At 40.6% G+C, this 13859-nt stretch overlaps 1 protein-coding gene and 1 long non-coding RNA gene across 5 annotated transcripts; one reads left to right on the top strand and one right to left on the bottom strand.

Annotated features, from left to right (window-relative positions):
• Nucleotides 1–3765: 3765 nt before the first annotated feature.
• On the bottom strand, nt 3766–11419 carry LOC124271660. 4 transcript variants are annotated; one of them, XM_046706830.1, is made up of 6 exons: nt 11156–11418; nt 11051–11114; nt 8664–8765; nt 7908–8330; nt 6555–6992; nt 3766–4379 (listed from the first exon to the last, which is right to left on the bottom strand). In XM_046706830.1, exons 2-6 carry the CDS (start codon nt 11079–11081, stop codon nt 3946–3948), a joined length of 1428 nt encoding a protein of 475 aa, XP_046562786.1. In that variant the 5' UTR covers nt 11082–11114; nt 11156–11418; the 3' UTR covers nt 3766–3945. The 4 variants fall into 4 exon arrangements, with proteins under 4 accessions (XP_046562786.1, XP_046562793.1, XP_046562778.1 ...); XM_046706837.1 differs by having other exon boundaries at nt 7908–8327; nt 11051–11419; XM_046706822.1 differs by having other exon boundaries at nt 11051–11418.
• On the top strand, nt 9782–13529 carry LOC124271703. Its single transcript, XR_006897108.1, has 3 exons — nt 9782–9795; nt 10087–10090; nt 13396–13529. It is a non-coding gene; the product is annotated as an uncharacterized LOC124271703 (long non-coding RNA).
• Nucleotides 13530–13859: the final 330 nt, after the last annotated feature.

Raw genomic sequence — 13859 nt, forward strand, 5'->3', positions numbered from 1 at the left:
AAGTATGAAATCCTAGAAGGGACATTGTTGTATTGTCTCGTTTGCATAGATTAAGTGCCAACATGATCATGAAGCAAAGCGTGACAATGGAATAACGAGACATTTTGAACAACTGCAGTGGTGTGTCGCTCTTCAAAATATTTCCTACCTCAGTGCCACAGTACAAAAAAGTGACATTTATACAGGTGAAAATACGTGTAAATATAACGCGGGAATGCAGCGATGTTACATGTTGATAGAGTCATCTGACGCCCATTGCAGTTCTAGGTGCACATGTGTATTGAATCAATGACTTAACGCTTGCCCAGAAACGATACTCTGGCCGAGAGCTTACAGTAGAATAGTCAAGACATTGCTCAATATGGCGGCTGAGAACACCACTTTCTGATTGATTTGCCCCATTTTAGATCTAAAACAAAATACTAAAATTGTGTCTGAAAGGTTGATATCGATTTTTTGGTATATTTGTTGTTAATACATGTACATGTCATGATTCTATTACCACAAATGTAGGTAGAAACCACCCGAAGAACCGTTCACTTTATGTTTCAACATGATGTCTATAGTCAGGCACTTTCTACCACCTGTACGCAGTACTCTCTCTACAGCTATTGGTATTTGAAGTAAGTATAAATATGAGAATAAAGAACTAGTTTTAATCTAGATAGAGGGGTTGAACAGCACATCTGCATGTAAGGACATATCAAATAATATCACACAAGGCCAGAATATCACCTGAGGAAGAAATCTACCAAAACTATGGATCAGTACTATTAACTTCTGGGCTGCCCGTTACCTTTGTACTGGGTTTCAATGACCCATTAAAACACATAATCCTAAATGCAATTAAAGAACAATTTTTTAAATAGCGGGAAGGATCTAAGACACTATAAACGTCAATGTATTTGTTTGGATACAAGCTGCTTTCTGTGAAAGTGTTTGTCTTTACAACTTTGTACGCCACTATCCCACATGGCATAAGGTAAAACTGCATTTGTCTATCTTAAAAGCTTCAATTAGCACACATGATAACAAATGTAATCTGAAGCTTACTAAGAGATTCGTATGAAAAACTGAACTTCCTAACTGATAACATCCGTGTAATATATATTGTCAGACGTGTAGCCAAGAAGTAGGACTCCCCCGGGGAACCAGTTGTACTCCCTTTCCTTCGAATCTGTTCTCAGATTTTGGAAAAATTACTTTTAAACATTTGCTTCGTTTTCAATTTGTGCATAATTGACGAGGTGACGGTAAGGTCAGTTCATTAATATTTCTGTGTCCGATGTTATTATTCAACAGGCTACTTAACTGTCCATCCGGTTTAAGGCAAGGGTGTATGTCAAGCCCAATGCTTTTTTCATTGTTCATTAACAAACTTTCTGTAGGATTCATACAAAATGGTAAACAAAATGTTGCGGTGAACAACAAACAAATAAAGAAACCATCTTGCCATTAATGTTTCAGCCCCAATCGCAGCAATGGTTTCAAACATCCCTTGCAGAAGGACAAACTTCCGGAACACCTGACTGTCAAACCTTGCTGGTTTCTTCTACAAGTCTACGTGGCGCTCACTCTCCTGTTTTAATGACATAACTGCCAAAGACTTTGACCACTGCCTAGCCAACAGAATTCTCAGAATGTTTGGTGATTCCACTGTCAGACAGTTGTTTATTTTCTTGTTCAAATATCAGAATCTTACTTGGGCAGTTGGACCAAAGGAAACTCACAACAACATTATACCAACTAGCAAATGGTATTTCTATTCCGAGGCATACAGCAAGAGGTTTAGCTATACTATCTTTTGGGCCCCCATGGCCTGTCGATGTCGTTTGAAAATGCCAACAGGACAGCGATTCGACCATGTTTTGCCCATCTAGACGAAATACCTTCCGGTTCTAGAGATATTGTTCTCATTCATCTTTATGCCCATTTTCATTTTTTTCCTCTCCACTTGTTTAAGGCTCGAATGAAGCATATAAAACTAGGAACAGAGAGACTACTGATACGATCAACCGATATAAACATTGCCATTAAAGGACCACACTATTTTGTTAAACGTAGTACGCGGAACACGTTAGGTGGATTGTGGGGACCTGCATATGATAACATTATCAGACAGAGAATGTGTTTCTCTTTATGCCCGTGTCATATACCTCGATGTTTGGGACATGCACATTTCTGTTGAGAATTCTGACCTCATTTCTTCTGAACAATTGTTAAAGACGATGCTTCGCACTTTGTTCGGATATGCGTGATCAAAATGAGAATAATCACTGGCCATATAAGTTATCATAAATTACCATATTAATATTATATTGGACGTATACCCAATTGTTGCGTTGTACAAGGAGAGGACTTCTTACCCTTTTAATATTTCTAGTAATTATTTCACAGCTTGCAATGGTTTAGCATTGGTTTGAACTTGTCTATGAAGTGTGATACATCCGGTTCATGTCCACAAACAAGAAATAAAGTGTCCTGAAACCCGATGTATCCCACTGAGTGAACATCTAGATGTATGTGCGAAAGGAAACGATATTAAATTACAAAATTCGGACAAAGTAAAACGAATTTTAAAAGAACACTACTTCATAGGCAAGTTCAAACCAATGCTTAACCATTGCAAGTTGTGACCTTGTCGCTTTAGAATGTTGTCCCTATTTTGACATCACAATATATATGTAATGACGTCATACTGTAACTGCTACAATCTCCCTGAAGAGTAAAGAACGAAACATGTTGGAGAAAAAGGCATTCTGTTTTTATTTAACTATGTGATATATATTCACATACCTTAATTGGTTAATCGACACGACTCAAATTAATTGACTAACTAAACTCATTACTGCTTTAAATAGTCATGTAATCTCAGATAGGACAACACATGTATCAATACACTCCCTGCCACCTACAACAAGTCACCTGCGGCCCTTAGACTCTTGGATTCTCCAGTCTTTCAAAGCTCATTAGAGGAGATATCAGCTCAATCACCAGCTTGATTGCATAGGGCCTCGAACTGTCCTACGTGGTTATAATACCATCCTGGATATAATGCCATATTTTCTCCTGGAAAAACGGTGGTATTATAACCAGGGTATACTGTATATGTATTGTTTTGTATCTCGTACCTATTTATAAATGCATCACTTCAAAATAAAATCAACGGTGAGGATGGTGATTATTTGTTGAAAACAAATTCTGCCCTAATAGTTCTCAGCTGTTCATGTTTTGTTTCGAAATTTTTATATTAACTTAATCAAAAAGTGCACCAAAAAATGCAAAATGTGTCAGTTCAATATATATTCGGTTCTTGAAATGTCCCTGACATTAAACATCATTTTCCTTGAAAGGCAATTCTGGATGTTCAAAATAGTCAAGGTTTATTCAACATATAAAATCAACGATACGATTGTAGCTTTCATAAAATAATGTACATGTTGCTTTATAGAAGGTATCTGTCTATCTGTCTGAACCTTCATGGAACCTGGCTATCATATCACTAGTGGAATATCAAAATTGAAAAAATCCTGAATAACCGAGAGACGTCAGATAAATATATACATAAAAAAGGTTAACGTTGATCAGTTATATGTGAAAATATGTTGTTTTGAAACTTTTTTATCACCTCTTAGTACTTATCAGGGACGTAGGGGTAGCCAAGTGGTTAAAGCGTTCCCTCGTCACACCGAAGGCCCAGGTTCGATTTTCCCCATTGGTAGAATGTATAAAGCTAATTACTAGTGTCCCCAGTAGATATACTGGAATGTTGCTAAAAGTGGTGTCAACTCAACTCACTCACTAGTACATATCAAAACGGATATTAAGCTGAAATTAAACGTGGGAAGCCAAATATATCGTGGCAAGTGTTGCCCCTGGCGAAAATCCAAAGACTTATCGTCAGTAACAGTCAATCTACAGTAGTTCAGATTTATTTCTTGCTGCCTAGGCTTCACTACCCGCAGAAGTCGACCCTTCCAACAAGCCGAGCTTAGTTAAAATGTGTTTCTGGGGGTGTTCCGGGTATTCCATGGCTTTTATAAATGTCCCTTCAGTTGTTGGGTCCATCATGAGGATGTGAAGAACCATATCACATTTCTCCAGCCTATGTCTCAATTCCTGAAACTTTTCTGCTTCTGTGGGTGACATTTTATGATCCCCTACAAGATGATCGGCCAAAGGATGTGGATCAAGGAATTCTTTCAGATAAACGCGATTGCTCTGGATCAAATCCGAGAACGATTTCTTTGTCATTCGACGCCCCGTGGTACAAGCGTCTACTGCAGGTCTTTGAGATTCACTTGGGATTCCACTGAGAATAGATCCATGATCAAGACCATCCTTGACGCATTTTGAAGAGTTAGTCGAGACAGTTCGAGCTGCAAAAAAAACATAGATGAAAAATATAATAGGACATTACGAAATTCTACTTTCTTCGTCAAGACAAACTCTCAACAGTTGGTCACATCCGGTGAATTGTCCAGTGACCAGGCCTGAGTGTAATCTTATTCTTATTCCTAATATATTTAGTATTTATATTCAAATTCTCGATATGGCTGAAATATTGCCGATGTGACATTAAATTTTAACTCACTTACTCTTATAGTTCTCAGAATATGCAGCATATCAGATATCACTGTCACGAAAACGAACGTACAAGGGCAGTTCGGAACGGAGAATCAAATAGCGCCTCTACATCAAACTACCGAAACCTTATGCTTCAGTTGTGTTTATTTTCAACGGTTTAAAGGCTGTTTTTAGCCAGTGATTTTAATTTTCCTACTTGATATATATGTAATACTAGCCTTGCACCGATGTCCTTTACTGCCAGTTTGACAATGAAGATGATTCTTTATAGAAAGATTCAAAAGACAAAGTATTTTTTGTGTGATCCGAACTTGACGTCGGGCATGTTACCAGCAATAGGTAGTGTGAAATAGAGTTGAACGTCGTGCCGTTACGGTCAAATTATTTTATTATGGCAACGTGCGTGCACAGGTGCATGTTCGTGCGTGCGAGATTGCGTGCGTGTGTATGGCTGCTTCTGCTAGAATCTTGCTGGTTTTAAAGTGTTAGACAACAAAGAGAACGGTTGTAAGTTGGACACGCCGATACTTACAAGTCCTTGTAAAATCCCCTCAATACGGATCCCCTCAAATACCTTCTGTTACTGAGAGGTGGGGGGAGCCTAGTGGTTAGTCCGTGCGCTCGTCACATCAAAACCCCGGATTCGGTTACCCATGTGGGTACACTGTATGAGGCTCATTCCCGATGAATCTCCGCTGTGATATTGCTAGAATATTGCTAAAAGCGGCGTAAAACCATATTCTCTCACTTAGTATGTCGTAGTAGATGCTCTATCCTCTGCACCATAGAGGTGATGAAACTGTATTTTGTTACTGAAGCATTAGGCTAAAGTTTAGTCTCTGAATATATAGTCTTCAAAAAAAAGAAACTTGACATAGGACAAATTTGAAGTTTAAGAAAATATTTGACACAAACCAATCCATGCTGAATCCTAGCATGTGAGGGAATGGTTGCCGACGACAAAACGTTTGAAAAAAGAAACGTTTAACAAACACGTAACGTTGCACTCACGTCTGTAGTGAATCGCTAAAACGCACGCTACATGAAATGCACAAGCATCATGAAATGGTGTATCACCCTGAGCTGAAGCCTGTGACTGTAGGCTTGAAAAAGCCACCAATGTCCGCCAATGAACTTCTATGGGATACTCTTGATCGTATTCCGCCACCTCAGACACAACAAGAACTACACACGTTTGGATCAGTTATATGCACGCAGTATGTAAACTCCAAAACAGCATGTCGAGTTTCTTTTTTTTTTTGAAGAGTATATATAATTTTTATTTTAACAAATAAATCCTTTTAAATTGAAAAGGAGCCCCAATGGAGACCAGAGATTCTCAACCTTAGGAAATCTAGACTTGCTTCATTTAAGGCTTTAGCATTGCAGGGAGGGTTAGGTTGTGGGATACGATGTGGTCCAGGGCCTGTGAGACACCCATGTCTGTACAAAATGTATGCATAGTATATGTTTTTGGAACTAACGGACATTATAAGTTGTTCACTGGCCACGAGGGGGGCATGGGCTTATGTACCCTCGATGTTTGTATATGTTCAAACATATACAAACATCGCGGTTACATCAACCCATGGGCCCGAGGGTCCAGTGAACAACGTATATTATCTTACCGAACACCTTAATGTTAATTTTGAATTGTTTGAAGCACGGGTACAAATCTTTTTGTAGCCATCGCTAGATTTTGCAGACAAGAAAAACAGATTTAGAGTTATCTCCCTTCCATCGATTTGCATTCGCAAAACATCGGTAATTTCCGTACATCATACGTGATTCAATGTTATTCGAGATAAAGAATTACTACCACGAAGTACCAAATGAGTTACCATTGACAGCGGGGTACATTGAAATGTTACTCGCTCGTAAGCGGGTACATTGAACATAATAGAAGAGCGCTCAGCCAATCAAAAAGCGATATTTATGTGTGAGGTAAGATAATACAAGATACGCACGTTTTGGCTCGCTTCGAAGGTCCACTCGAACTCGGAAGAGTTGAATGTAGAGGTACACGGGAGCGGTAATGTCAAGGTCGCGGACGTCGGCCAACTTCTTCTGTCCATTCAATGTATAACAAGGAACGTTGTCATCTTGTAAGCACAGTTGGACTGACCCTCGCATTTTGAATTTCACGCGAGATCTCATCCCCCTCTCCATATTATGTGCATCCACCATTGTGGGACTCTTATTGGATAGATACGTGGTCATGTGGCACCAGCTTGCTTCGTCCACAGGATTAAAGATGAGATGGATTGTCTCCCTTTTATCTAAAGGTCGACCAGCTGCACAGACAGCCTCGCTATAGGCATTTTTAAGACACACAGTTGTAAAGTCTCTTGAAAGATCTATGTTTGGGCCGCAAGTCTCGTCAAATTTATATTTCTTCCCATCATCTGAAAATATAATTTAGTAACATCACAATGTGCCATTAGGACTGTGGAAGAATAATTGGAATGTCTTAAAATTACCCAAAAAAGTCCATTCACGTTCTTTGATGAAAGGAATATTTATTCTCAGTCTAACTGAAGAAATGTCTACACATTTTTCTCCACACACAATATCCATTGCTTAGATGAACCACTGACCTCTCTCTTTGGGAAGACGCTATGTATATTAGGGCAGGGATTTGACTTACGTATCCATAATGTAACTTAACTTAATTATATATATATTCAGTCCGAAATAAGAAGTCGACAAAATGTACACTTACAAGTTATTGTCTGCTTACACAAATAGTTACTCCTTTCATGCTGAGCACCAACTAATATAAGATACAAGTATGTTCTTTTTAGAAATGAGTATCTCACATAAATTCATTTGAGAATAAGTAATAGTTTTATGACACCAAAATGTTGTATATCTCTGCCGGACATGTTTCGACTCTATTCACCGTTACTACCAGAGAGACATGGCTGCTGTTCCTTTCAAAATGTGTGCCACACTATAAAAAAGTAGATTTTGTCATATATTCATGTGTGCACTTAAAGGCAGAAATACTTATCATAAAGACATACTTATAGGAGACAATGTTGAATTAAAACGATGACTTGGGTCATCTGGGTCGCGGATTTAATCAAATCTTTTCACTCTTGGACAACTGATAAAAGCGGGGTCTATTGGCGAGGCTCTCTAATCTGGTTCCTGCATGTCATCGTGTCCAAAGTACAAGGATCGATGCTCATGAATTCAGTCACTGGACTGATGGACCATAGTCAGTTATTTACATATCTCTGTCATATACCCAGAACATGCGCAGAACGTTATACAACAAACACTTATGACCAGCACCGACATAAAACAACATTCACCTGCTAGAAGGTCAACTACCAAGTCTCCAAACAGCAGCTCAAGGACCACATAGATATTTCCGCTGTTGATCGTTAGTACTCTGTCATTATCGCCTTTGACTTTTATTTCTCGAGACCTCTCGCGAGAAAGTGACACTGTGAAGCTCCTCTGTTTATGCATGTCATACGGCTGCAAATAGACACAGTTTGATGACAGTTTATTCTCAACATCATGGATTTCGTCGGATTTTGGCCGTCTGTCCGCAAGTCCTAGAAGGATTGAACCACTCCCGGATAGCTTGAGTGTGAAATGTCCGCCTTTGGAGAGACGCTCTGAGATGAAGCACTTGCCGTCAAAACAACTCTGGGCCCACAACACTGTCTTCTTTCCATTTGCCAGGCGCACATTCTGTCCGTGCTTGTCACAGAATTGGAATAAATCTGCTGCAAAGATATTTAAATGTTTCCTTTCAAAAGTGCTGTAGCGCAGTAGAGTCATGCCAGTTTTAATCATCTTACAATTTGTGTCTTTATGGAAAATTCAAGGTAATATAAGGAAACTACTGAAAGAACTACTGAAAGGACTCCATGCTGCAGTCTTGATATTTAAATTGGCTATTTCTAAATTTCAAGTGATCATGTTTAAAAACAAGATACTATAAACAGAACAAATTATTAATATGCGGTCTTGATACGAAAGCTCATAGGGGCCACAATATTGAAAACCCGTATCTGGCACATTCCAATGGCATATGCACATTCCTTTTGAACTCTTACCTCGAAACAGTTTTGTTCCCGAACGATTCCGAATGCTGTTTTCCGTACGATCGCTTCCCAGTGATGCACATGGGGCACGCCACAACCGTGAGTAAACAGTCGCTGAAAATAGCGTTTTGTCAGTATTCAAGGATGTCAGCTTGCGGAAATATTAGCTAATGATAACCATGTCAACAGAAACCCCAAAGCGTTAATTCTGCAGGTCATATATCTGTGTTTTATACGGATTTTCATTTGTTGTCAGATCAGTGTTTGCGACCGGGGAAGAGTAAATCCATTTTGTAAGTCCCGCCGAAATCTAAATAGTAGCCGTTGTCTGATTCGTTAAATCCGTTCTGTCGTCTCGCGTTTGATTGGACGGTCAAAGGTCGCTCAAAGGTTACCTGACGCGACCTTCCACACGGTTTTGTTAGACTCAGTGTAGCAGTGTAACGAATAATACTGAGGCTAAGTTTGTGAATGCTAAGATTTTGATAATCTATTTGGCTAATTGATTACATTATTTTGGTTTTCGGTAGTTAGTAAGTTTAGTTTCACGTCGTTATAAAACAATTTTCTAGCATTAACAAGGCGGAGGGCACGAGAAATGGGCTTTAAACATGGAACCCATCGAACCCCGGTTTTCATCGTTACGTGCAAACGCATTAACCATAGACTAACCTACCGCCCCGGCTCTTCGGCGTGGCGGGCGAACGCTTTAACCACTAGGCTACTACCGCCCCGTATCCAGCGTTCGAAATAGTCGCCGGCCTGGAGGCCAAGCGCCGGTTGTTATTGTATCGGGCCGGCAGTTTCAAATATTTGCAGACCCTTGTGGCCTTCAGTAAATTGTCTGTCATATTTTTCAACTAGAATCTTTCCAATAATGTTTTTCTTTATTAACGTTCGGGAATCATCCATGATCCATCATGTTATGATACTTACATAACTTACAGTTTCTCTTCCTGGTATTTCAGCGCTTTGCGCATAGGAATGTCAACACCAGTCTCACACAAATGAAAACTTCTCTCTGCGCCATAAGCTTCGTTAACTGATTTTGTAGAAACAGTGTGAAGCTGTGTACAGTGTAGTCTGTTATGTGTTTATTGGTTTGACTTCAACAAAATGGGCCTGCAGATTTCATTCAGGGCCTGTAGATTTTAAAGCCTGCAGGCGGCAGCAGGCCCTGATGGCCAACTGGCAAATTGAAGCATTGCAAACACTGCCCGTATCTAAGGTAGGCGTAGCAAAGGTAAAGTATTACAAAGTTCTATACATAACATGTACGTTAAAATATCCAGACAGCCACCGAGCTGACGCATTATAATCACACGTTGGAGCTTGAAAAAGTGAAATATCTGCATCTTGCGTGAGTGCCTTTTGTATCGACAGCGGAGGTGCTCGTATCATGTTCTCCACTCCACCTGTGTGATCCTGGTACAAGGTGAGTCGAGGTGACCTACCTATTGTTTCATATATCCGTCATACAGGGAAATCCAGTTTGTTGTGTGTGTCATGGCGACCTATCAGTATAACATGGATCTAAATATAGATGGTGAAGTCCCACATCCTAGTTGTATAGGCGCCCTGCATCAATCGCTGTTTCAGATCCAGCTCTCTTAGAATATCAACGAATTATTCTTCAAAATCTATTTCACTAATTTAATGTGTTTTTCTCGATGTTTTTCCAGCGTGGATTAATTCCTGCGATATCACGACGGGGTACACCAGACTTGAGTTTTACACGTCGTCCCTATTGAATCGACCGCCTCCGTGGTGTAGTGGTTAGAGCGTCCTCCCGGAGGGGGGAAAGGTCGCGGATTCGATCCCCGACCGCGTCATACCAAATGACGTTAAAATATGGACCTTGTTGGTCCCTGCCTGGCGCTCGGCATTAATGGGTACAACAAGGACTGGTCGGCTCGGAGTCAGTATAATGTGTCTGAGTGGGGTATTCATGTTTCACTGCGGCATGGTATCTCAGTGGGCTAGCACTATAGCTTAAGTCTGGGCTAGTACAAGCAGCCGCACATACACATACACACGCATGCACGTCGTCATATGAGCGAAATATTCTCAAGCACGACGTTAAACCCAATTTCACCTCCGTTTAGCTCACCCTATTGAATCTGTGTTTTCGGCATTTGAAATAAACTAATTTATCACGGACAACCCCCCGCACAAGTGTCTCATGTTTGTAAAACAGTACATCCACGTTTAAAAGTACAGTGTGCACCAATGTTTGGAATTACGGTTTCCATAAATGTTTACAAGTGCTGTGTACATCCATGTTTGAAAGTACAGTGTGCATGCATATTTGAAAGAGAGCATAGACCCATGTTTGAGGACTGATAAAATACGAAGCATCCCCGATCGACAAACACATGTGACAGTGCAGATATACTCACTGTTTCCCGGAAACCCAAGTGGCTCTGACATCACGAAATCCCGTCTTTAAACCATTGACTTCCACGCGAGTTTTCTACTGCGACACAGAAAGTGAAGACTCTCCAAAGACTCTCACCGTGTCATAGACACCGAGTACACACTAGTTATGTGGTAGAATCTGACACTACTGAACAGCCAAGAGACATCTCCAGTACCAGAACTGCCACAGACACTGGTTATCCTGTAAAACCGCTTCTAGGCTGACTGTTCCGAGTATGGACAGTTCTGGGTTGTCGCCTCAGTAATACAGCACCCAACGCCCGAGACCGCTAACCCCGTCCTCACCTTCTACCTTGACATTCACGCACCGGGTATTATGCAACCCGGAAGCAACACGCGACAGATGACCTTCAAACCTGGTGCGTGGTAATCACTATATATACAGTTCGGGTGTTTAGATTCCATGACACCTAAGGCCTTTAGGGTAACTTGGGTCGTCAAGTCGAAGACTGGGGTTGGATTCTCCAGATGGGTACAATATGTGTGAAGTCGATTTCTTGAGGCGCCTGTCGTCATGTTTCTGTAATTTGATAAAAGCGGATTAAAACCTCACTCACTCACTCACTCACTCACAAACCCACCCACCCACTCTCACTCACTCACTCACTCACTCACTCACTCACTCACTCACTCTCGCCCACCCACATCACGTTAACGATGTAACTGGAATACTAGCGAAGAGGATTCATTCCCATATGAATCACTGCTAGAATCACAAATCCATTCCTTCAGTGTAACCACCAGGGAAGACGATTTCCCAGTTACATATGTCCACTAATACCAAACTGACTGAGTTGGAGTCCGGTAGAAATATATAGCACAAATCTTCACCATTTCAGGTTGTATCTGCGCATGCGTAGTGTCCTTGATTACGAATTTAAATCAACAGTGAGACAATTAGAAAGTATGGCTCGATAAAAGTAAAAAATATCTATTACGACTCTCCCTGCCTCACGAGAATCAGAATTGGTCTTCAGTAACCCATGCTTGACGTAAGAGACTGCTAACGGAATCGGGTGGTCAGGCTCGCTGACTCTGTTGACAAACGTCATCGTATCCCAGGTGTGCAGATCGATGCTCATGCTGTTGATCACTGGATTGTCTGGGGTCCATTATTTACAGACCGCTGTCATATAGATGGAATGTTGCTGAGTGCGGCGTTAAATACCAATCAACAAACATGAGTTGTCAGTAGCACAGAAACTCTGGTAAATTGACTGCCAATCAAAAAGAAATATACATATATCAAATCGTTACTACACTAATAACGGGTTCCCAAACTTCAAAGGTAAGATAAGTCACCTAAATAATTGACCATCCAATAACTATGTGTAGTTTGTTTAGACACCCTCAAACATCATTCAATGACAGTGTACTGTGCATATGTGACAGAATGACCTACGGAACGGCACAGCAAAATCATGACACCTGCTACGTAAGTCCCAAAACCTTCAAAGTTAAATTTAGATTTATCAGATTTTTAAAACGTAGTATTCTAACTGTCGGCTTAATTTTCCTACAATCGCCAGCGACCGCGTCATACCAAAAAAAAAGACGTTAAAATAAAGTACTTGTTGGTCCCTGCCTGGCGCTGGGCATTAATGGGTACAACAAGAACTGGTCGGCTCGGAGTCAGTATAATGTGTCTGAGTGGGTATTCATGTTTCACTACGGCATGGTATCTCAGTGGGCTAGCACTATAAAACCAGCTTAAGTCTGGGCTAGTACAAGCAGCTGCACATACACATACACGCGTGCACGTCGTCATGTGAGCGAAATATTCCCAAGCACAAGGTTAAACCCAATTTCACCTCACCTCACAATCGCCAGCGGCTGAAGGGATGGTGTAAATCCAACTAGTAGTTGGGTCCATGCAGGTAGCAAAACCACTGTAACTCCCCATGGTCCTAGTATGGTGATCTACCTTCAGTTGTGGGCGACCTATAGCCCTTTTTTATATTGTATTGTCTTCGTAAATAAATTAGTTGCACATGTTCATGCTAGTTTTAGACTCCATCTGTGATACTCTAGTTATTTTACAGTCCTTCGATGACTGATTATTTAGCAACTTAAATTTATTGTTTATGTAAAACATTTCTCGTCACTATATGGCTGAAATATTGCCAAGGTGACGTTAAAAAAAATAAATAAATAAAAGAAAGAATCATGACACCTATTTGTGAGATGTGACAGATGGGTATATACGTAGTTAAAATAATTAACCCAGGGCAGCTATTGGGTTTTTTGACGGATTGGCCTGCATGGCAGGGCAATTATTCGGAGAATGGCCTACAGATTATTGTAGCAGAATGGCCTACACCTACTTAAACAGTGAAACCATGGCAACTATTCAGGGTCTGTAACGGAATGGCCTACACCTACATAACACGGTACAACCACATCAACTATTCTTTGTCTGTAACGGAATGGCTTTCACCTACATAACACGGTACAACCACATCAACTATTCTTTGTCTGTAACGGAATGGCCTACACCTACATAACACGGTACAACCACATCAACTAGTCTTTGTCTGTAACGGAATGGCCTACATCTACATAACACGGTACAACCACACCAACTATTCAGGGTCTGTAACGGAATGGCCTACATCTACATAACACGGAACAACCACATGAACTATTCTTTGTCTGTAACGGAATGGCCTACACCTACATAACACGGTACAACCACACCAACTATTCTTTGTCTGTAGCGGAATAGGCTACACCTACATAACACGGTACAACCACACCAACTATTCTTTG

Source organism: Haliotis rubra, unplaced genomic scaffold (genome assembly GCF_003918875.1).
Source record: "Haliotis rubra isolate DU_JTF1 unplaced genomic scaffold, ASM391887v1 Scf1029, whole genome shotgun sequence".
NCBI classification, from domain to species: Eukaryota; Metazoa; Mollusca; class Gastropoda; order Lepetellida; family Haliotidae; genus Haliotis; species Haliotis rubra.

Coding starts and splice junctions, on each gene's coding strand:
- LOC124271660 (XM_046706830.1), bottom strand. CDS start 11,081: ATGTCAGAGCCACTTGGGTTTCCGGGAAACA. Junction 8,331..8,663: donor GGGAACAAAACTGTTTCGAG/GTAAGAGTTCAA, acceptor ATATCTTTGCAG/CAGATTTATTCCAATTCTGT. Junction 6,993..7,907: donor GGTAGTTGACCTTCTAGCAG/GTGAATGTTGTT, acceptor TTATATTTTCAG/ATGATGGGAAGAAATATAAA.